The 25,022-nt window shown below is 45.2% G+C and overlaps 1 protein-coding gene across 1 annotated transcript in view; it reads right to left on the reverse strand.

Annotated features, from left to right (window-relative positions):
* Window positions 1–2,694: 2,694 nt before the first annotated feature.
* The window catches only part of LOC122927727 (piRNA biogenesis protein EXD1-like), a 29,819-nt gene continuing 7,491 nt past the window's right edge, over window positions 2,695–25,022 (reverse strand). Inside the window, exons 4-12 of the mRNA XM_044279895.1 lie at window positions 24,527–24,599; window positions 23,319–23,419; window positions 22,185–22,246; window positions 19,429–19,515; window positions 16,612–16,716; window positions 10,284–10,364; window positions 8,612–8,755; window positions 5,368–5,550; window positions 2,695–3,485 (exon numbers count right to left, since the gene is read on the reverse strand). Of these exons, the coding sequence (XP_044135830.1) occupies window positions 2,985–3,485; window positions 5,368–5,550; window positions 8,612–8,755; window positions 10,284–10,364; window positions 16,612–16,716; window positions 19,429–19,515; window positions 22,185–22,246; window positions 23,319–23,419; window positions 24,527–24,599 (1,337 nt within the window). The 3' untranslated portion in view covers window positions 2,695–2,984. The remainder of the gene's footprint in view (window positions 3,486–5,367; window positions 5,551–8,611; window positions 8,756–10,283; window positions 10,365–16,611; window positions 16,717–19,428; window positions 19,516–22,184; window positions 22,247–23,318; window positions 23,420–24,526; window positions 24,600–25,022) is intronic.

Below are 25,022 nucleotides of genomic sequence, written 5' to 3' on the forward strand. Positions count from 1 at the left end.
ATTTTTTTATGTATTTCACTTTAGCACAATAATAGCAGTTTTGAAACAAAAAAATTGATGTTTTAGTGTCTCCGTGTTCTGAGAGCTATAGTTTTTTTTATTTTTTGGGCGATTGTCTTAGGTAGGGGCACATTTTTTGCGGGATGAGGTGACGGTTTTATTGATACCATTTTGTGGGACATATGCCTTTTTGATCACTTGGTGTTGCACTTTTTGTGATGTAAGGTGACAAAAATAGCTTTTTTTTTTTACACCGTTTTAATTTTTTTTATGGTTTTATCGGACAGGGTGGATGATGTGATCTATTTATACAGCCGGTCATTACGGACGCGGCAATACCTAATAGGTGTTTGTTTTTTTCAGTTTTTTATTATAAAATAAGGGGAAAGGGGCGTTTTTTTTTCTTTTTTACTTTATAAATTTTATTTATTAAAAACACTTTTTTTAACTTTTTTTTCTTTATTTCTGATGTTCACTTTTGGGGGTCTGATCCCCTCTGCAATACATTACAATACATCTTGTATTGTAATGCATTGCCTGTTAGTGTATGACACTGAGTCATACACTAACAGGTTGCCTAGGACAGTGTTTCCCAACCAGTGTGCCTCCAGCTGTTGCAAAACTACAACTCCCAGCATGCCTGGACAGCCTTTGGCTGTGCGGGCATGCTGGGAGTTGTAGTTTTGCAACAGCTGGAGGCACACTGGTTGGGAAACACTGGCCTAGGAGACCGGGCCTGAGGCTGGATCTCCTCGGCACCCGTAGAAGGCAGTTCCTGATGTCGTGCAAGGCATTGGGCAGCCTCTGCGTGGCATCGGGCTGCCTTGTGTTGCATCGGGTCCCCGCCACAGCAGCGCGGGGACTCGATGCGATCACTCACCAGACACAAATCCCTTCTATGTCGCGGTCAGCAGGTAGCTTAACTGGTGTATCTGTGGTCCGTGCCAGAGCTTACTACCTGTTTGAGTCTAGTACTGTTGTAAGGCCTTGCATGGGTGTGTCTCTCCTCACTTGTGCGGCAGGACATACACGCCCTCTATCTCCCCAGCCTATGGCTGGATTGGATTGAAGTATTTAAAGGCGCTTCCTGCCACAGGAAGATGCCTGAGCAACTCATGGTCACTAACTTGTCTAGTTCCTTGTGTGAAGGTGTTTCTGCTTTTCTGCGTACCGGACCCTGCTTTTGGATTTATTGGATTTTGCTTGTTTGCCGCCTGCCTCTGCACTTGGACTTAGTTTACAGACTTTGCTTTATCGCTGCCAGCCCTGACCCCGGACTTTCTGACCACGTATGTCCCCTTGGTGCTTGCACCAGTATCTCTGACCCCCCTGGTCAGCTGCCACTGACTCAGGGACTGCTCTGGAGTGGCACCTGGCAACTACCCTAACGGCCCAAGCCTATCCTCACCATCAGAGGCTCTAGTGAAGACCAGGTAGTTGCTTAGTCATTCCCCTGCAGAGTATAGCCAGTCAGTGGCGCAGTGGGTCCACACCCACTTGCATAACAGACCACATGGTGCGGTCTTGTGGTGTTCGGGACGCCTAACTGAAATTATGAGTCTGCAATGTTTAAAGGGGTTGTCCTGCCATTTATATTGATTGGCAGGGGCCCAACACCTGGCACCCCCTGCCAATCATCTGTCTGAAGAGGAGGCGACGCTCCATGAGAGCGCCGCTTCCTGGTCGTAACATGACGCGTCGTCTGATGTGGAGTGGCAGCGTATTGTAATTACAAGCACTCACCCATTCATTACAATGAGTAGCCAAAACTTTGGAGACGACGGGCAGTGTATTGAACAGGAAGCAGCGCTCGCATGCAGCACATCCTCCTCTTCAAACAGGTGATCAGGGAGGTCCAGCGAGTCGGGCTCCTGCCGATATGATATTGATGACCTATCCTGACGATAGGTCATCAATAAAAATGGCAGGACAACCCATTTAAGCTGGTCTGCATTGTTAATGGCCACACGGCCCCTGCAATACCAAGCGACCATTAAAAATGCAGACCAGCTTAAACAATGCGGTCTCATTATGGTCCAGTGTGGCCCGTTCGGCCTTGCGGTCCTTGACCATGCCATGTGGTTGTTCTCTAAGGGATCTCCTTGTATAGAAAGGCATATTTGACTGTACGGCGATCTTGGCCAGTATACCCACCGCAAGAACATAGTAGTGCAGCCATCAAACTGAATGGGCTCTCAGAATAGTTTGCATGTTTTGGTGACCGTGACCCCAGAATTGCAGAAAGATTTAGCACTGCTGGATTTTTAGCGATTCGGGGGTCACAATAATGTGCGAATTGCGCTGCGGCTCCATTCAGTCTAGTGGTTGCACTGCTACATAGCAACCTTTGGTTGTGCAATGCGTGTCATCGGCAAGAATGCAGTGTAGCCCCAGCCTAAAAAGTGCACAATTGTAGCAGTAGTCCTAGCTGGACGGTAAAAGATTTTTATGTGGGTCAGATAAAGATGCTAGGTGTGATCATTTAGACCATTTACATCTCCAGTGACCCTTTAATGGAGTCTGCGTCATCCTTATGTGCTGCGATATGATTATGGAACAGGTTTATTAAAGGATCTAATAAATTCTAACAAAGCACAACGAAAAAAAACACAACATTATAAGAGTAAAACATTGCACAGCTGAATACAAACCAGACATCGTCAATTGTTCTTCATACAACCCGTTAGATACTTTTATACACCCTTATAATCCTACTTTCAGCAGCACCGCAACCTTCTCGCAGCTTTTTCTAGAGATCATGTGACGTCGCGTTCATCAGTCACATGGCCTAGGCGCAGCTCAGCCCCATAGAAGTACGGCACTGTGCTTAGTAAGCAGAGAGAAGGCTGCTGTGCTCACAGGTGTGCCTAGGTCTTCTCAAACATCTGATCAGCGGGAGTCCCGGGTGTTGGACCACCACAGATCAGATACTGATCACCTATCCTGAGGATAGGTCATCAGTTTTAAAATCTTGGAAAAACATTTTAAGAACACCACGTGTAGGTTGTCTTGGCCAAGAGCCGGGCAGCCGACATCCTAACACGAGACTGTGCAGTTGATCCATGTGAAGAAACCGGCACCTGTGCTTGTCTAGACACCTGTGGTCCTGGAAACCGTAGATAAAATGGATTGTGTGCAGCATAGCATACAGGATAATCTGGAGGACTCTGGCTAATGGCTCTGGTTTCACACGGGATAATCTGAGGTTCTTTATTAGGTCCCTCTGACTTGATCTCATTGACAGGCTTCATTCCTGCAGCCCACTGGTCTTTCTTCACGTCTACAGTAGAACGTTGAGGATCTTGGGACATCTGAATCTTCATATCTGATGCTACCTGGTCTTGTCCAGAGATTTTCAGATTGTTTCCAGGCTTTGCCAATAATCCGTTTTCATCTATGACGTAATCCTTTAGAGCCTTTTCTTTACGGATTCTTTGCAAGTCCTTGAGCTGTCTGAACTGTTGTGGGAGCTTGGTACCAGGGATCTGGAATGAAATAGTAACTTGAGATATTCTCATAAAAAAAAAAAAATATGAAAACACTTTCCACAAAATGTATTGAAAGTCTGGAAAGGACTGAAACCTGCAGGTATCCCAGTGCACTTGTGGCCACTTTCAAGGTGAGAGGCTATCCAAAACTTTCTTAAACATGGGAAAAAAATATGTTTATGCTATATGCAAATAGGGGCTTCAGTGCACGGAGGCAAGAGGCCTAGTCCTGCAGTGCTCACGCCCCTTGGTGCACTAAAGACCTTATTTGCTTAAAGAATAAGGGTACTTTCACACTAGCGTTATTCTTTTCCCGCATTGAGTTCCGTCCTAGGGGCTCTATACCGGAAAAGAACTGATCAGTTTTATCCCCATGCATTCTGAATGGAGAGCAATCCGTTCAGGATGCATCAGGATGTCTTCAGTTCAGTCTTTTTGCCTTTTTAGGACGGAGATAATACCGCAGCATGCTGCATTTTTATCTCCGTCCTAAATTCTGGAATACTTGCCGGAATGCCGGATCCGGCATTTTTTCCCATTGAAATGCATTAAATGCCGGATCCGGCCCCAAGTGTTCCGGCAAAACAGATCCGGCATTGCGGTCTGCGCATGCTCAGACCGCCAAAAAATGTGATAAGAAAATAAATGCCGGATTCGTTTTTCCGAATGACACCGGAGAGACGGATCCGGCATTCCAATGCATTTGTCATACGGATCAGGATCCTGATCCGTCTAACAAATGCCATCAGTTTGCATACGTTTTGACGGATCCGTCGCCGGAACTGCCTGCCGGAATCCTCTGCCGCAAGTGTGAAAGTACCCTAAGGGGGTCATTTAATAACCAGAAATACGCCTATATTAGGTTCTTTTGCGCCGCAATCTGCAACTTTTTTCTGCTCATGCCAGGTCTAAATAAGTCGTTGTGGCGTCAGCGGGGAAAAGGACGGACCTGCCGGTTGGTCTCGTTTACCATTTTCTATGTCTGGTTTAGGCGTAGAAAATGGTCTAAATGTAAGACAGCAAGGAAGCTGTCTTACATTTAGAAGTGGTGGTGGATCCGCTGAAGTTATGTAGAGGCCGGCGCCAGCTATAGGGATATTAAGACTGGCGTCTAAAACGCTGGTCTTAATACACTACCCCCTTAAAGTCTTTTTTCTTGTGATCGCCGTGTTCTCACAAGACAGGTATCATTGTAATCAGCAGGATCAACCCTACCATGCAGTATGCTTGGTTTAAGGCTGGGTTCACACTTGAGCGTTGCGCAAACGTGCGTTTTTGACGCGCATTTTTATGCGCGTTTTTGTAATAGTAAACGCGCGTTTGACGCGCGTTTGTGTGATTCACTACAGTGTCCTATGGCCACAAACGCCCCAAAAGTCGCTCATGTACTTTTTGGAGCGTCGGGCGTTTTACAGCGCGATCGTACGCGCTGTAAAACGCCCAAGTGCAAACCATTCCCATAGGGAATCATTGGTTTCTCCTTGTTGAGCGTTTTACAGCGCGTAGGAACGCGCTGTAAAACGCTCAGGTGTGAACCCAGCCTAATAGAGTTGAACCTGCTGCCAGGTGCTTTTTAATATGACCCCTCTGCGGCCTGCACCAACCACTCCATGGTCGCAGCCTAGCTCCACCCAAGACGCGTTCATTACACCTATCAAAATGTAGAAGTGCCGAGCAGGAAAAATAAGGGCAAACACATGATGAATGAAATGGCATCAGAAAAAATAAATCTAATTAATAAAAGGCACCAAACAGACCACAATCCTAACACATGGGGATAATAAATTCCACCCATAAGTCACCATAAAGGAGTGGTCCTCCATGACTTCCAATACAGATATACAGCTCTATATGTAAGTAATGGGACTAGCACTGTTACCTGCAACCAATTTGTGGCATCGTTGTGCTCATAGACTTTTAGATAAGCAGCCACAATGGATGTAAAGTCCGCCATCATTGAATTCGCCATAGTCAGATAAAGAGACAAGACATAGGATGCCTCCAGTGCTAAAGCTTTCTGCAGGGGTGAAGACATGGGGTGCAAAGACCAAAGCAGATTATCCTGTTCAAAGAAACACAAGTGCTGCATTAGTGCACATTAATGGTGGACGGCAGCATCCTTCTAGTCTCCAGGTAGTCCTCCATACCGCTGCATATTACGGTCACAGGTACCGGCCTGCTGCTGCTCTATTGTATTCAGCAGGCATCACCATAGGGCTCTAGTTCGGTTCAGTAGAACGGTGAACAAGCTGTGTCTAACCATCCTTTTCTACAGAAAATGTTGATGGCCTTGGATTAAAATGGTTATCCGACCCCGGAAATGCCCCCCCATATTCTGGGCTCCTCACACACAATGTACTTACCTGGCTCCCAGACACGCATGTCGCTTCTGAAACCCGCGCGACCGAAGCTGCTTCTCCCTGTGCACGGATGAAAACATCCGGCTTCAGGGGAGGGCTGCAGCCAGTGACGGGGACGAGCCTCCCTAGCATCACCCGCGATGCTAGGGAGGCTCTTCCCCGTCTGCTATTGGCTGTCATCCCCCCCCCATGCCGAAAGTTGTCATCCGTGCACAGGGAGTAGCAGCGGCGGCTGTGCAGGCTTCAGAAGCAATGCGGGTGTCAGGGAGCCACGTTAAGTACATTGTGTTTGAGGGGCCAGGACATATATGGGGGAGCATTTCAGGGGTCGGATAACCCCTTTAAATAACAGCATACAATGTCAATCAGCTGCTTCTAAGGCTAGCAGGATATTGTCATGTATTAAACGAGGCATGGACTCGCGGGGCAGGGATGTGATATTACCACTTTACAAAGCTTTGGTGCTGCCTCATCTGGACTATGCAGTTCAGTTCTGAGCACCAGTACATAGAAAGGATGCCCTGCAGCTGGAAAAAGTAGAGTGGAGAGCGACTAAACTGATAAGGGGTATGGAGGGTCTTAGTTATGAGGAAATATTTAAAGAATTAGATTTATTTAGTCTTGAGAAAAGACGTCTAAGGGGGGACATGATTAATCTATACAAATATATAAATGGGCAGTACAAAAAATACAAATAGTGAAAGAATGTTCCATGTAAAATGCCCTCAAAAGACAAGGGGGCACTGCCTCCGACTGGAGAAGAAGAGGTTTAATCTCCAGAGGTATCAAGGGTTCTTTACTGTAAGAACTGTGAAGCTGCGGAATAGACTTTCTCAGGACGTGGTCACAGCAGGAACAGTGGACAGTTTTAAAGAGGCTTCGTCACTGTCCAAAGAGACTCTGTAGTCTTTGGGAGAACTTTTCATAGCGGTCGGGGGCAAATGGGGAAGAGAAAAAAGGTGGGATGTGAATTTTAGAAAAAGGGAGTGAGTTCCAGACTTCTACTATCCATTTACATAAGGCCTCATGCACACGACCGTTGTTTTGGTCAATGCGGACGCGGACACATTCACTTCAATGGGGCCGCAAAAGATGCGGACAGCACTCTGTGTGCTGTCCGCATCCGTTGCTCCGTTCCGTAGCCCCGCAAAAAAAATATAACATGTCCTATTCTTGTCCGTTTTGCAAACAAGAATAGGCATTTCTACAATGGGCCGCCCGTTCCGTTCCGCAAATTGTGGAAGGCACACGGGCAGCTTTCGTTTTTTGCGGACCGCAAAAAACGGAACGGTCGTGTGCATGAGGCCTTAGATGAATAATTATGTAAATGGATAGTAGAAGTCTGGAACTCACTCCCTTTTTCTAAAATTCACATCCCACCATTTTTCTCTTCCCCATTTGCCCCCGACCGCTATGAAAAGTTCTCCCAAGGACTACAGAGTCTCTTTGGCCAGTGACGTAGCTATAGTGGTTAAGTGGTTAAGAGGTAGCAGTCGCATCTGGGTTAAGTGGTTAAGAGGTAGCAGTCGCATCTGGGCCTGTGGGAACAAAGATCCTTCTGGCATATAACAAGACACCAGTATTATAACAGTACCGCGGGTCCTGCTAGAGATTTTACATTGGGGAAAAATCAGCTGCCGCAGAACCTCATATTACACACCTCAGCTGCTGCAGTACCTCATAAGGGCTCCTTCACACTTGCGGCAGGACGGATCCGGCAGGCTGGTCTCCCTGTCGGATCCGTCCTTCCGCTGTTTCGCCGAGCCGCCTCTCCGTCCCCATTGACTATAATGGGGACGGGGACTGAGCTCCGGCGCAGCACGGCGAAGGCCGCCGGACTAAAAAGTCCTGCATGTCCGGAGCTCAGCCCCCGTCCCTATTATAGTCAATGGGGACGGAGCGGCGGTCCGGCGAAACAGCGGAAGGACGGATCCGACAGGGAGACCAGCCTGCCGGATCCGTCCTGCCGCAAGTGTGAAGGAGCCCTTATACACACCTCAGCTGCTGCCCAACCTCTTTGTCGTGCACTTTCTACTTTGCTGGAGTAAGATTGAGACAATTTTTTTGACTTTTCAAAAAGTCACAGTTGATAACGGTACTTTCACACTTGCAGCAGAGTGATTCCGTCGCCGGAACTGCCTGTCGGATCCGTCAAAACGTATGCCAACTGATGGCATTTGTAAGATTGATCAGGATCCTGATCCGTCTTACAAATGCATTGAAATGCCGGATCCGTCTTTCCGGTGTCATCCGGAAAAATGGATCCGGCATTTATTTTTATCTCCATTTTTTCGGTCTGCGCATGCAGCATTCCGGTATTTTGAATACATTTCTATGGAAAAAATGACGGATCCGGCATTCAGGCAAGTGTTCAGTTTTTTGGGCCGGAGATAAAACCGTAGCATGCTGCGGTTTTATCTTTTGCCTGATCAGTCAAAAAGACTGAACTGAAGACATCCTGATCAGATTGCTCTCCATTCAGAATGCATGGGGATAAAACAGATCAGTTCTTTTCCGTTATAGAGCCCCTGTGATGGAACTCTATGCCAGAAAAGAAAAACGCAAGTGTGAAAGTACCCTAACCAGTGCAGTGGACAAAAAAATGCAAAATGGCTCAAATGTTTGGTGCAAATAATTCCAGAAAATCGGAAATCCCTATTCTGAGACTTTTTGAATTCAGGAATGGAGAGCTTGATAAATCCCTCCACTCCAATACATACCCATGGGGACACAGATTTAATATACTGTGAATAGTGTATTTACCTTCATTATCTCTTGTGTCTTTGGCAGGAATGAAGTCTTAGAGGGGTCTAGATTTAGATACTTGGCCAAAGTGTCCACGAAGGAATTTGCACATTGTGGGAGAAAACCACCAGTGGTCATGTGGAACAGGAAGACGTCAGCCACCTAAGACATGGGTATATTCGTGATTAACAATATAACTATGGAGTGACCCTATATCAGGCATATAAGGTAGTTAAAGGCATAAAGAATATGTCATCAATATCTGATCAGTGGTGGTGTGACTGGTACCCCCTCTGATCACACTATGCCAAGCACTGCACCATATACTGCATAGCATTCATGCCAAGAAAGAGATTGAGGTGCTTACGTGAGCTTACGTGAGCGATGTGGAACCTTCAACCATCTGATCGGCAGGGGTGCTGAGGGTTGGATCCACCCGATCAGATATTAATGATCTATCCTGAGGATAGGACCTCAATATTTAAATCAGAAAACCCTTTAAGACAATGGGAGTCTTATCATGAAATTCTCATTGTTAGGTGACTGGCAAGATCCCAAAAGATTACGAAAGGACCATCAAAATTGACTTCAGAAAAGAGTAGTCACTTCCTGTTGATGGTCAACTTAGTGGAGAGTAGGTACTAGAAGCTAGACCCTCATCTTTAGAAATTTATGAGATGTATACCTACCTAACATGAAAGCAATATTTCTGCTCCATCTTAAAAGGGTTTTCTGAGATTTTTTAATTGATGGCCTATCCTCAGGATAGGTCACATCAGTATGAGATTGGCGGGGGTCCGACTCCCGCCACCTCTGCCGATCAGCTGTTTGAGGAAGCTGCAGCTCTCACCGGAGCTCTGGTAAGCGCAGGGGCCTCCTCACTGCTTACCAAGCACAGCTCCATCCATTGTATTGCGGTTGTCCTTGGTATTGTAGATCTGTCCAATTCCCTTGAAGGGGGCAGAGCTATGCCCAGGCCACATGACCGATGAATGTGATGTCACATGGCCTAGGAAGAGGCCTAAGCCCTCATGTAGCACCACGGACTCCTCATACAACTAGTCAGCAGGTGACCCCGCCGATCTGATATTGATGACCTATCCTGAGGATTGGCCAACAGTATCAAAATCCTGGAGAACCCCTTTACAGGGGCAGATTGGCCATAGACCTTACAGGGAAATTTCCTGGTGGGCCGATGCCCAGGGGGCTGCCCAAGCCCTCCTCTCTGCTGCTGGTGTTCCTGACTAGAGAACCGCACATGCCTTCCTGAATTCCACTGCTGTGGCCTCCACCTCACCTCCTATGCCCCCAGCTCCATATCTTAATCGGAGACAACTGGAGGAGGAGGATAATGAAAATGGCAGCTATTGATGGCCACCACAGATGGACAGCTTTTAGGGCAATATATTGTGCTGCACTGTGTTATGTGGTTCTGATGGGGCGGTATTTTGCACTTTGGTATTGCTGACCCCATCTACTTGTGTTACCCACCTTCTGTCAATTTGGACCCCGCTAAAACATGGGCCAATTTTAGTTTTGTTTTTTTCCAGGGCCACTTTAAGTTCCCAGTCCGCCCCTGCCCCTTTTACAGAGAGAACTTAACAATGTAAATGAATACTGAAACATGAAGAATATTATAAAGTTGTAGAACTTTTCACAGCAAAAATGATTTACAGAAAACCCCACTTGCCTGAGTGTCAAATACATTATTGAGTACAGTCCCATACTGGTGAAAGAGACAGTCTGATAATCTGCGGCAGTCATGAACAACCTGTCAGAAGACATTTCAACAAAGGTTCTAAGAAGAACAATGGCCACGTTACACAATAAAATAATCTGTAGCATTGTTATAAATATGCTCAAATCAGTTCATAAGCAATCAGACAGTATGTGCCGGCAGGAGGAGAAGTGCCACAGCACAGGAGGCTAGAAGGATCCCTGTCAGGGGACAGGGGGATCTGATGGGGGCACATTAATGTTCAAAAAGATGCATAAAGTATTTAAAAATATTATAAAAGATGCAACAATTGGGTAACAAGGGAAAATATATAAACAAACTAATAAATAAAGCAAAAAGACAAAAAACAATGAGAAGTCAATAGACTGGATTAAAAACATGAATGAGTTAATGAATGATGGGAAAAGGTGTCTAGATTTTTAATTGAACTAGTAGATGAATATAAAATGGATGAATGGTGATGTATAGAGATGAGTAGTGATGCATATTGATGTGTAGATATGAAATAGATGATAAATAATTATGGAAATCCAAGAATTGGTTGGGTTCTGGATTTTAGTAGTCAATGGACTGGATTAAAAGTATGAATGGGTTAATGAATGATGGGCAAAGGTGTTTAGATTTTTTATTGAACATAGTAGATGAATATAAATGGCTAGATGAATGAATGGTATACAGATCATGACTAGTGATGCATATTGATGTGTAGAAATGAAATAGATGATAAATAAATATGAGAATCCTTGTGACACAAGAATTGGTTGGGTTCTGGATTTTAGTACTGTGAGGTTAACTGTAAAGGGGAGGAATCAGGTGATCGGTTAGGAATAGATGGACGGGATATATAATGATGGATGGGATATATATTGACGCATGAGGATAGGTATGTTGGATAGGTTGTATGTGGATGGAATGGGGGTTTTAAGTGGCATGGGAAATGTATTCTTCTGAGGATAGAGAGCGTTTTTGAGACGGGAGGGGGGGATGTGTGATGGAAAAGTGGACCATCGCATCAGTGATGCAGGAAAAAAATGAGAGATAGGTCACAGGTTAATTTCAAATGCCTTGTTTAGGCCGTGCGGATTTAGACAGTTCAGTTTTTCGAATCCAAAACATTTCTTGTCTTCTTAAGGTCTGAATGATATTGTAACCATTGGTTTTGGCTTGCTCAATTGGGGTTATGGAGAATCCGAAGAAAGAACCTTGATGGTGGGTTGTGGCATGTCTAGATATACTGTGTTGTAGGAACTTCTTTTTGACATTGGATCTATGTTTGTTTAATCTATTGCGGAGGGTTTGGATGCTACGTCCTATATACTTTAGACTGCAGGGGCAGCTGATCAGATAGATGACGTTTGTTGAACCGCAGTCCAGATGGTCCTTAATCGGAAACGACTGGCCACTGTGGCCGTGGAAGGAGGTAGTGATATTGATGGACCTGCAGCAGAGGCATTTCATTTGGTTGCATCTATAACTGCCTGGTGTCCTTGTCTTAACCGGTGTCTTGCCCTGTTCCAAACATCCCTTCCGTTTACTGGGTGCAAGTAGATTTTTGAGGGTTTGGGCCCTCCTGAATGTGAGAGGTGGTGCCTTCGGTAAATTTTTGTTAAAAAAAAATGATAACTTTTCAGTATGTGCCAGTGTTTGGATAAGATATTTCTGATATCATTATGATTACTGTTGTAAGTGGTTATGAAATTCGTATTGAATTGTTTCATGGTATCGTCCTTTGTCGGATCACTGGTAGTTGGTTTTGATAAACAGTCTGCCTGTGTGAGGGTTTGAGCTCTGTTCCGGGCTGCATTGATAATCCTGGGGAGTAGCCCTTTTGCAGGAACCTTGTCTGTATAATTTTACTTTGTAAGATGTAGTCATTGTCACTGGAACAATTGCGTCTTATTCACTTAAATTGGCTGAAGGGAATATTGTTCTTCCACTTTTTGTGATGTTCACTGGAGAAGTCCAAATAGCTGTTGCAGTCGACTTTCTTGAAATAGGTTCTGGTGGTGACTCTACCGCTGTCAGCCATTAGTTCCAGATCCAGATATTCTGCTGTGGACTTGTTGTGTGTGCTTGAAAAGGTAATCCCCCAGTTGGTAGAGTTCAGATGTTCAATGAACTGGTTAATTAATGTTAAATCCCCATCCCATATGAAAATCAGGTCATCGATGTAGCGACGGTAGAATATAATGTTATTTGTCCAATACCTGGATTTGTAGATAAAGATGAACTCGAAAACCCCCATAAAAAATTTGCAAAGCTGAGCGCGAAACGCGTGCCCATAGCGGTACCCTTGGTCTGTAGATACATGGTGTCTTGATATTTGAAAATGTTATGGGTGAAGATGAAATGGATGCTTTTCAGAATAAAAGTTTTTTGATCCTGTGGCATTTGGTCGTCTTTGTCAAGAAACAATTCTGTGCATTTGATGCCCAGGTCGTGTTGAATATTTGAGTATAGAGACGTCACATCCAGGGTTAACCAGTAGTATGAGTCCTTCCAATTGGTGTTTGTAATAGTTGTATCAGGGTTGTGGAATCTTTGAGATGTGACGGTAGCTGGACAACATATTTCTGCAAAAAAATGTCGATGTAGTGGGACAGATTGCACGTGAGTGAGAAGATGCCTGAAATGATCGGCCGACCTGGATGATTAGTGACGTTTTTGTGAATCTTCGGTAAATGATAGAAAGTCGCAATAACTGGATTTGTGATGTAAATATATTAAAATTCCTTCTTGCTAAGGATATGAGATGCTGAGTCAGTAAGGGTTTTAAATGCTCGTTGGTGGTTTATAGGAGGATTTTCTTCCAGCCATTGGTATTATTCGGGAATCTAATAGTATGCGTAGTGCTTCTTCGATTTAATCATTTCTATTCTGAAGTACAATACCGCCTCCTTTGTCCGCATTGCGGATTACCAGGTCCGAATTTTCTTGTAGGTAGTTTGATGGCCATTTTTTCTTTAGCATTGAGATTATGGTTACTAATGGGTTTCTAATGGATGGTCCTAAAATCTTCCATTACGAGATCATAGAAGGTTTCGATAAAGTGGCCCTTATGGTGTAGGGGGTAGAAGCTTGAACGCGGTCTCAGTTCAGTATTGATGTATTGTACTTCATGAGGTGGTCTGGTATCTTTGGAGGGTGTCTCTTTCTTATTATTCGCTATTAGGTGGTTGTAACCATGGAAACGAGCAGTGTGTAATGTGATGGAAAAATGAATCCAGCCAGCAAAGGAGGCAATAGTTTACTTTACTTTTTTGGGCTTGTAGCCGTTTTCCCTCTCCTCACAATCAGGTCCTAGCACATAGGAGATTCTTGCTCCAGTTTGTAGATTCTGTTCTACGTTCTTCTTGACTATTCCTTCGATGGCCCTTTTCTCAAGGTATGGTTATTGTCCCTCCTTAAATTGTCCTTCCTTGATTGAATACTCTCAGTGTCTGTGGTCTGTGACTTGCAATCATTCTTCCTGACACTTCCAGTGGCCAGGGGTTTTAACTTGCCTTACAGTCAACTGCTATATCCAATTCAAGTTCTCCAAGGCTCAATTCTCAGGAATCAAATTTTTTCCAGCCTGCAGCTTCTCTAGCCTCCACTCTGACCCAGATTTCTCATTCATCAGCTTGGATTTCACAGGTTCCTCCCTTACATGCGGGTCATCCGTCATTGTGAGTAGTGTACATTCCTTTTCAGGGACCTTATTCTGGTCTTTATGCCCTTCAGGTGACCAACTGCTTGTTTGAATGCATCTTCCTGTTTTTTGGTTCTCCTCCAAGCCACTGCTATGTACCCCCTTTTCTCCCATGGGTTCTCTCCTCCTAGCCATCGCTATGGACCCCGTTTTCCCCAGGGGTTGTTCCTCCAAGCAGGATAGGATTCCCACTAATTCCAGCTCCTAGGGTGCTTCATCTTCTTCCACTGGGCCTGCAGAGAAGGAAGTCTTGCTCTCTCTTGCTATTCAATATCTCAATATGTCTAGCCCACCAGTGCCTCTTCCGTTTCCCCCTTTGCCCAGACGTCTTCTCCTGGACTCTCTCCTAGGTGTTTGCCATGGTCATAATTCTTTAGTCTGGGACAGTTCGGGGATTTTCTTGCCTGGTTGTTTTCCCAGTAGGGTTCCTTCCCATCCATGCTCTAGGGAATCGTCTTTCTTTTCTCTTGGTGGGTATTCCTCAGGGTCTCCTGTTAGCCCTTTTCCAGTGTGGTTATTCCTTTGGTTCAGGACCAATATTGCCCTTTTCTTGGCATTTTCTCTCCTAATTGGTTCTATGTCTCACCTCAATGGACCATCCTATTTTTCTTTTTTGTTCTGTTGTTTCTAGATCTTTTTTTTTTTTTTTGTTACAGCATACAGTTCTATCCTATCTGACTATACCATCTGCAGTCTGACAGCATTGACCTTCCTGGGAGTTATTGACTGCAGTTTTTCCAGTGGATGCCTTTCAGTAGTGCTCCTCATGGTGTTTCCACCATGGTGGACCCTGGTTCTAGCAGCCTTCTTCCCCCTGTTTCTCCAGTAGGCACTTGTTCTTTGCTGGGTTTGGGTTACCCTTATGTACATTTTCTTCCATCTGTACATCTCCCTCTTGTGTTTCTTCCTGTAGGTTTCCAGGTGGTTTGGACAACTGGCATTTTCTTTGACTAACCCTTTCTCGTTCAATTCAATGGGGACACAGATCCGCCCTCTATTTTTTTTTGTGTTCCTGTCCTGAGACTATTGTTCTATTTTCCTTTCTGGGTACAGGACATTTCGGTTCTTAGTTCTTGTTTTCTCTCTCCTACTAATGGAACAAGTAGACCAGCTTCCTTGTGGCAGCTGGGCGTCTACCCACAGTGCTGTGTCCCCCAATGACTTAAACGAGAAAGGGATTTTACCGTAAGTACAAAAATCTAATTTTAAGCATCGCCATGTTCTGACACCCATTTTTATATTTCCATCTATGGAGCTGTACATAGCCTCTTTTTTGCAGGACGAGTTGTAGTTTTCATTGGTACCATTCTGGAGTATGTATGATTTTTTGATAATTTATAAAAAAAAAAAAAATCGCTCACCACACCCAATAAATTTTTTCTTTTTACAGTTTAGCCATTTTCTGATGTGGCAATGCCAATTACATTTATTTTATTTACTGTTAATATGTAAAATAGGAATAGGGGTGGTGATTAGATTTTATTTTTATAATTTTTTTAAAACTTTTAGGTCTCATGCGCCTGGATGCAAAACAGACAAGAAAAGGACATGTTCTATAATTTTCACAATGGCTGCACGGATGCAGACAGCACACAGATGACGTGTTTGCTGTGCACAATTTTGGCGCTCCCATAGAAGAGAATGGGTGCGTTTGTAATTTGCACGAAATGCGGATTAGACGCAGCCCCAAAATACTGTCGTGTATATGAGGCCTTACTTTTATTTTTAGTCTCCTCTAGCGGGTTTAAACTTTCTATTAGAAAATTGTTAGGTTCCTATTAAACCCTGCCTTCAGAAGCTCCTACGACAATGAGGAAGGGCGGTCGTTTGGTGAGTGAGAACAGTTTGCTCCTGATAAATGATGACCACTCATATGCCATGGTAGCAACAACTGACAGTGGCATCTGAGAGGTTAAAAGCCTGTAATGGGTGTTGTCTCCGCAGGATGTCTGCTGTGCCCTGAACAGGCACCTTCTTTAGGCCCCTTTCACACGGGCGAGTTTTCCGCACGGGTGCAATGCGTGAGTTGAACGCATTGCACCCGCACTGAATCAGGACCCATTCATTTCTATGGGGCTGTTCATATGAGCGGTGATTTTTCCTGCATCACTTGTGCGTTGCGTGAAAATCACAGCATGCTCTATTTTGTGCGTTTTTCACGCAACGCAGGCCCTATAGAAGTGAATGGGGTTGCGTGAAAATCGCAAGCATCCGCAGGCAAGTGCGGATGCGGTGCGATTTTCACGCACGGTTGCCAGGAGTCTCACTGGCCAAACCATGTTATAAGGGAAAATAATACAATCTACAGAACACCGATCCCAAGCCCGAACTTCTGTGAAGAAGTTCGGGTTTGGGTACCAAACATGCCGATTTTTCTCACGCGCGTGCAAAACGCATTACAATGTTTTGCACTCGCGCTGAAAAATCGCGCATGTTTCCGCAACGCACCCGCACCTTTTCCCGCATCGCCCGTGTGAAAGAGGCCCTAAAGACCTCACATATATGGAGGATGTCTGGAAGTGGTTAGAAATGAGTTTAGTACACCTGAAGCCTATACCCAAATAAAAGAATCAATGCCGTCATACTTGCCTTCACAACTGATTTGTCCTCCAGTACAGCCTTCAGTCCCCATTTAAAGACACTTTCTCCAAGCACCGCTATATCAAAAAGGAAAACGTGGCTTTGGGTTGCCACCTAGAAGAGGAATTGGGAAAGAAAAAAGTGACAGGGCAATCTATTACCAAGCTGGTAAGGTATTACAAATCATGGAACGTCACAAGAAAAGTCTTAAAGGGGTTGTCTCCATTCTTTTTTCATGTAGAGAAAGTTAATACAAGGCACTTACTAAAGTATTGTGATTGTCCATGTTGCTTCCTTTGCTGGCTGGAATCATTTTTCCATCCCATTATACACTGCTCGTTTCCATGGTTACAGACCACCCTGCAATCCATCAGTGGTGGTCGTGCTTGCACACTATAGGCAAAAGCGTCAGCCTCTCTGGTGGCCGGGACCATGGGAGCGCACATAGGCTGACGCTTTATCCTATAGTGTGCAAGCATGACCACCACTGCTGATGGATTGCAGGGTGGTTGTAACCATGGAAACGAGCAGTGTGTAATGTGATGGAAAAATGAATCCAGCCAGCAAAGGAGGCAATATGGACGATCGCAATACATTAGTAAGTGCCTTGTATTAACTTCCTCTACACAATAAATGCCACTTACTGAAGTGAAACAACCCCTTTAAGTGAGGATACAGCAAAACACTGATGAGTAAACCAACCGACCACCAGGCACTGAAAGGGGTGTCTAGGATTAGAAAAACATGTCAGCGCCACATCTGTCCGTGGGTTGTTGTCACGGCTGAGGATGGGGAAAACCCTCAGCCGTGCGATGTCAGATGATTTTGGTCGCTGCTCGGCCAGGATGACAGAATTAGGGAGCAGGTCACCTCCTAACGCGTCCCTAACACTGACCCTGACTCCTAGCCGTATGAGCCAACCCTGATGGTGGGAGGGCTCATAGACCGGAACCTAATAGTCCCTGCTAGCCCTCAGGGTGGCCCTGAACTAGGAGCAGGGTAAGACGACCTGTTCCTCCTAGGCACGGAGGAACAGGAGTCTCACTGGCCAAGCTGCAAGGAAAAGGGGTACAAAAACAGACCTATGGATATGGCAGGTGAACTGCACTAGTTCCACCTACCTGCCACAGCCTTGCTGACTGGATCCCTGTGCTTACACGCTGATGTCCACACCATACTTAAATGGACACAGCCAACACACATACACACACAGGAACCCAGATCCATAGCTGCATTAAATAACTAAAGGAATACAACATCAACTTACGTATAAACATCTATGACCACAAGGGTGGCCCTCACTGGCAGATGGTATAAAGTAGGAGGATGACTCCAGCAGACCATGGCTGAAGTACCCCTCTGACTACTGCTCTCAGCAGAGGCTATATAGGCCCAAGTAGCCACACCCACACAGACACACCCAGTGTTCACACACACAGAAGGGATTTAACCCTTCCTACACCAGGCGTGAACAAACACCTATCACACAGCAGCTGTTACCGCCGGCAACAACATGCGTGGCAACTATGTCCTGGGAGCCAGCCAAAAGGCCGAGACACTGCCACCACATGTACACAAAGAACACGTTGCCGCAGACAACCGCAAGTGACGGAACAACACAGTGCACACACACATATAACACCCCATGCACACCAAACGGAAAAAAGGCACACCTATAAAGAGAGGTTGCCATGTGCAACCGCATGCACATAGCAGCAAGCAGCCTAGCACCAGCTCAGGCTGCTATACTGACAATAACAACATGTTGCCAGCGGCAACCACAAGTGAGGCAACATACTAGCGGCACTCACCTGTGGTTGAACAACAAAACCAGACCTCAGGCAACAGCATGCGGTACAGGAGTCACGACCATGACCATGGTCGTGACAGTTGTGTGTGGCATTGCAACCCCGCTCCATCATACACCTGTCTGACATTTTTTGGAAGAAAGCAGCCATGTTTTCTAAGCCTGGACAACTCCTTTAACTCCTTATTGTTCCCAAAATCACCAACAAATAACCCCTAGACCTTCGGGGATATTTACCCTCTTCTACGCTAAACCACCAGGTTTTAACCCTTTTTGTACTCTGAACCACTAGAGCTAGTGACATTAAAGGAATCATTGTCCAGGACTTATCTATTGATAGGATAGGTCCCCAATATGAGATTGTCGGGGCCCGACTTCCATCACTCCCGCCATTCAGGTGTCTTCACAAGCTCGGGCCCCAGAATCAGGCATTGTGTAGTGGCCATGACTGGTTACTCCAGCGATGCTCCCATTCACTATAGCTACATGTAAATCCAGTCTAAATGGCACATATCAATTTACATATATCATATAATCGGGGGTCCAAGTGCTGAGCCCCCCACAGATCACTAAAACAAGGAGATAGAAGCACTCACACAGCCATAAGGAGAGACAGCGCTCTGCCCCTCGTTTTAGGGATCAACAGGGGACTGAGCGTTTAACCCTCTCTGATCATAACCTTTAATATGTCACTATGACACGTCAAAAGATTTTTGAAAGTACAGCAACCATCCTGTGAGACACCAGCATAGGCCTCATGGACACAGCACAGGGGCTCCGCGCGCCACCACATGGCTAAATGTGGCCCTTTACTATGGAGTTTAGTTCCGTAAAATGGCATCTATGGCACGGCTTTTTTTTCTCTGTTGGATTCAAAAGGAATGTATAAAGTTAGAGGCATGCAGAGGTATAGCAAAAAAGTCTATGGGCGCCACTGTACTGCAGACCCTATCTCCGTCATTAAATAGGGGGTGGGCAAAACCCTTTAAATTAGAGACCCTCCATATAACTGGCTTTACCTGAAGAGAATACAGACTCCCCTGACGGCACACGTTGGATCCAGCAGAGGCCAAACCAATGACAGGCTGGCACTGAATATCCTCAATCTAATATGGGGGAAAAGAGAAGGGTTTTCAAGTGTTTATGTCATTACACAGTATATTATTACATCCCCTTCCAACTCTAAATTAGACAAAAATTTCCACCACGAAAAATAATTTCTGAATTGTTAATAGCTGCATAATACTAAATCCAGTTTTCTTTCATAAACTATGGAAAAAAAATGGGCTTAAAATAAATCCACAAATAGACAGAGAATCCCTATGCATACTTGGGTCGAGGAGAAATGTATTAAACAGGCGTCGCTGGAATATTCGTTTTATATCTCATACTAAAAACAGCCATAAGCAAAATAAACGCAGACCGGGTATGACGGCCTAAAACTTTATTACGCTTTCAGAAAATGTTTTGTCGCAAACAACCATTTTTATAACAGGGGGTGCCAATGACTGGTTTCCGAAATTGACAAAGACATTAAAGGGAATGTGTCAACAACTTTCATTTTCTGAGATTTAAAACCAGCTGGTAACACAGATCCTTTTTTCGAAACAGTTTTTATTTTCTGATTGCAGATTTTTTTTATTCTATGTCTTGAACAGGATTTTGGGGGCGGCCATCTTGCCGGAGCTGTTCTTAAAGGGATTCTGTCACCTCGTTTTCGGTTATAGAGCTGCGGACATGCACGGCTAGATCGCCGCATCTAGCTGCAATATACCTGTCCTATAGGGCTGTGTGCTTTTATTTAGTTTAAAAAATGATTTTAGAGATATGTAAATGAGCTTTGTAAGGTGCCCAAGGGGCTGTACGAACCTTCCTGGTGCCCAGCCACGCCGCCTGTGAAGGAGCCCAGCACCGCCTGTGAAGGAGCCCAGCACCGCCTGCGTCCTCCGAATCTCCTCCTTTCTTCACAGTTAGATTGCCGTAATCTCGCAATGCGCAGTTCCTTCCCTGAGGCTGATGCCAGCACAGGGAAGGAACACTATGCCGGCGCTGCGCATGCGCGAGCTCGCACATCACGAGATTACGGCAATCTAACTGTGAAGAAAGGAGGAGATTCGGAGGACGCAGGCGGTGCTGGGCTCCTTCACAGGGGGCATGGCTGGACACCAGGAAGGTTCGTACAGCCCCTTGGGCTCCTTACAAAGCTCATTTACATATCTCTAAAATCATTTTTTAAACACAATAAAAGCACACAGCCCTATAGGACAGGTATATTGCAGACATGCTAGTGGTGATCTAGCTATGCATGTCCGCAGCTCTATAGGCTAAAAAGAGGTGACAGAATCCCTTTAACAGCATTTATAAATAACCACCAACAATTTTAAAAAATTTGTATAACACAAAAACATGATTTAAAGGGACACTGTCACCTGGATTTCACTTACTGAGCTATTAACATCACCACACCAGTCTCCACGATTTATAATAAAATATACGAGTATCACTGCCCCGTGTCTTGTAATTTTTCTCTAAAATTGCTTTTATTAATATGCTCATTACCTCAATAAGGAGCCCAAGGGGCTGTCCCTCCGGCCGTTGGAGTCCAGCCGCGCCCATTATCTCGGAGCCCAGCACCGCCCCACTGCTAATTTATTCACTGCTCATCGCCGACGTAATGTGTTTGTTGCACCCGAAATCTTGCGCATTTCCGGGTCGAGCGAAGCTGGCGCACTTCGTTCTGTAAGGCCGATGCCAGGACACCGCGCGGGCGCTGACGTGAGTATCCACGACGTATGCGCGAGATTTCGGGTGCAACAAACACATTACGTCTGCGATGAGCAGTGAATAAATTAGCAGTGGGGCAGGGCTGGGCTCCGAGATAATGGGCGTGGCTGGGTTCCAACGGCCGGAGGGACAGCCCCTTGGGCTCCTTATTGAGGTAATTAGCATATTAATAAAAGCAATTTTATAGACAAATTACAAGACACAGGGCAGTAATACTAGTATATTTTAATGTAAATCGTGGAGACTGATGTGGTGAAATCCAGGTGACAGTGTCCCTTTAAACAATAGGTAATTTTCTGATACATTCCCTTTAAAGGGGTTACCCAAAAACATGCCTCTCCCAATGCCTGGGCCCCTCATATAGGTTATGCTTATCCCGCTCCCCGGGATCCGCGTCGCTCCTGATCCCCGCACAGGCGCCACTGCATCTCGGGTGACACCTAGGAGGCTCATCCCTATCACGGCCTGCTATTGGCTGCCCCCCCCCCCCCATTGCTGGATGTTTTGATCCGAGCGACAGGGAGAAGCAGCAGCAGCCATGCGGGGATCAGGAGCGATGCGGGGTAAGTATAACCTATATGAGGGGCCCTTGGGGGAATGTTTTATAGTTTGCATAACCCCTTTAAGTAGAGTCTAGTCCATGAACTGATGCTGGGCACACCATCTGCGGAGATCCAAAGACCGCCGCTGAGATTCCCTCCTGCAGATCTGTTTACTGGCAAGAAAGACATTCAACAAAGACAAGTACTGACTGAGGTTATATAAAGTTCCAGAATAATTTAGTACTTGCTTGGTTGGGTCCAGATGACGATTGGTAAGATTACGTGTGGTTATTACAGGCGTGCCACCTGGAAATTATGTTCGTGCTGGGAGAAGAACAAGTGGCTGCTAACAGACTGTAAATTATAATATTATTATAGGTAGGTCCAAACCAAATGGGACTGGGCGGAAGGTAGTGCTCGGCGGTTTCTATGTCTGGGTGGTTACTTACAGCGTTGCCAAACTTTGTCCGGAGCTGGTCAATGACTGTGAAATTAACCTCCAGTTTACTAACTGTAACAAAGAGAACGGATATGCAGCAGATCAAACACAATATGGCACCAGGAGACATAAATAAGTAGAAAAATCTACTCCTTTGAGGGGTCACACTGAAGCTGGGAAATGGGAATCCCCCTACCACAATATACTGGTCAATGTATACCAATATGATTCACTGGATTGGTGATGCATAGTCTATACATCCAAATACATGACTTTAAAGGGGTTTTCTACAATTTAAATATTGATGACCCTCAGGATAGGTTATCAACATCTGATCGGTGGGGGTCTGACTTCCGGCACCTCTGTCGAGCAGAATTTTACAGAGTCCACAACACTTGGGCGCTGACATCATGTCTGTTGGTCACATGGGCATGGTGAAGCTCAGTCCCATTCAAATGAATGGGACTGAGGTGCAATACCAAGCACAGCCACTATACTATGTACGGCGCTGTGCTTGGTATATTATGAAGACTCTGAGAGCTGTGGCCCCTTCAAATAACTGATAGATGGGGGTGCCAAGCGTCAAATCCCCACTGGTCAGATAAGCAGTGTGCTAAGTCTTCTTAAAGAGACCCATCCCTGTATGGAGACTTTTGGGCAATGATCTTTGGGAAAATAACATGCAAAGAGATATCTCCCAAGGAAGAGAACCATCTTGCTAGCGCCATTTTGTAGAAGTGGCTCCCTATGAGTCAAAATCCACTTTCTTAACAAGCCTTGGTATACAAAAACTGAAAATGTCCAAGCCAAATATCCATCTGTAGACGAGGGGCACGCAGCCCAAAATGAATATATTACAGAGTTTCTTGTGGTCACTTATACTATTGATTTATGCAAAGTTGTGTGAAATGTTAGTAAATCCTGGACAACCCATTAAAGGGGCTGTCTCACTTCAGCAAGTGGCATTTATCATGTACAAGGCCCTTACTAATGTATTGTGATTGTCCATATTGCTTTTTTTGTTGGCTGGATTCATTTATATCACTCTGCTCGGCTCCTTCCGCTCTATAACTTGCTGCCTGTAGCTATTTTTGCATTTTCATTGTGACAAGTTCCCTTGATTCCACCGGTATCTTCAAAATACCTGCAGCCTCTATAGCTTGGATATTATCAGTGTGAGAGACTGTCAGTCTTCGTTCTACATCCCGGGCCTCATCGACCATCTGCAATGGGGCAGCCTTGTCCCTAGAAGAACACGACACATATAACAACCATTGGAAGGAGTCAATGTCCTCCCCCCAGGACATACACTTAGCAGGAGGCAAAATGAAAATGTTATTTCTAGTCAATCCTACTGCAGGAGGACATTTGTTCCAGTTTTAGGTGCAGTTTCCAATAAAGGAGGCAACGCCAGTTTTCACTGGTAAATAGGCCTAATGTAAGCCTACCGCAGTAGACTCGAAAGTTTAATCCTAAACTTTCCTAGGTAGAAACAAAATGTAATAAAATTTCAGTAGCATACATTCATATAATGGTACAATTCCAACCAAATCCCACGAAAAGTCAGAAGATATCATCGCTGATGGCCTGTAAGCTTGAAGTCCAATCAAACACTAAAATGATGGGGCCTATGATCCCAAAAGCACATACAGGCCTCCTGCCCCTTCAGCTTAGAGATCTCCACACTGCCGCGCAATGGGACTGTCTGAGACAGCCGAGCGCCGTGCTCGCACTCACAACTCCTTGTAAAGGTCATCGATCTCAGAAAAGCTCTGCCGTTGGCTGTCTTTTAGATATCTCTAGGGGCCCAAGCTTCTGGGCCTCCACCGATGATATCCTTTGACATTTCTGAAGTTCGTCCTCAAGACCCCTATCAGTTCCCCCTGTGACAGACACAGCAAGACAGTGTATCACATGATCTCCCATTCATTTGGAGACCCATGTAATGCTACATCTTCCTTACAGCCACTGTTACAAGAGTAATCGGTACCCGCCCGCAGCTGATTAGTTACCCCATGGAAAGAGAACTGGAAGCCGTCTAAGTTAACCCTATAAGATACCTGCATTTCACGGATGACCCACTTAATTTAACTATATTACCTGAGGGCAGACACAGAATCCTCTCTAGTGAACGTCTGGTCAGTGCATACAGACTGTCACCTGATTTTGGAGTGTTTAGGAAGGGCTGCTGGCTGTGTCTTAACCAAATTCTCTATGCAAAATACACAGGCTTATTGTATGTGTTCAAAATATTATAAACAGTATATCTCTAAGATGAAACACAAAGAGGACAGATAAAATCAGACCAGCATTATGTGACGGCATGCACCACAGCTTCTTGACGCTCCTCACCTTTCTCTTGTGATGGGTTGGTCGCCTGACTCCAATTCGGGACAAACCTCCTCGTCCTTATTCTGCAAATCCACTGAAGCAGTGAAACAATGGCTGCTATATAAAATACTATCATAATGCAATACATACAGGGTTTATACTAATGGCTTTGGATCTGACGATAGCTCAGTGCTCATGAACTGGGACAATGCGTTATTCACTGAAGCCCCATTCACTTCTATGGGGCCAGGGCTGCGTGAAAAACGCTGAATATAGAACATGCTGTGATTTTCACGGAACGCAGAACTAATGCGTGAAAAAAATTGGAAATGAATGGGTCAGAATTCAGTGCGGGTCACGCATTGCACCCACGTGGAGAACTCACTTGTGTGAAAGGGGCCTTACTATTTCACCTGCTCATCCACTAAAGACATTTTATGGTAGTCTGTAGTCAGAGGTCTGTACGCCAACGACAAGTTGGGGCAATACACAGATAGCTGTCTGAAGCTTAGACTTC

This window comes from Bufo gargarizans, chromosome 1 (genome assembly GCF_014858855.1).
Source record: "Bufo gargarizans isolate SCDJY-AF-19 chromosome 1, ASM1485885v1, whole genome shotgun sequence".
Lineage (NCBI taxonomy): Eukaryota > Metazoa > Chordata > Amphibia > Anura > Bufonidae > Bufo > Bufo gargarizans.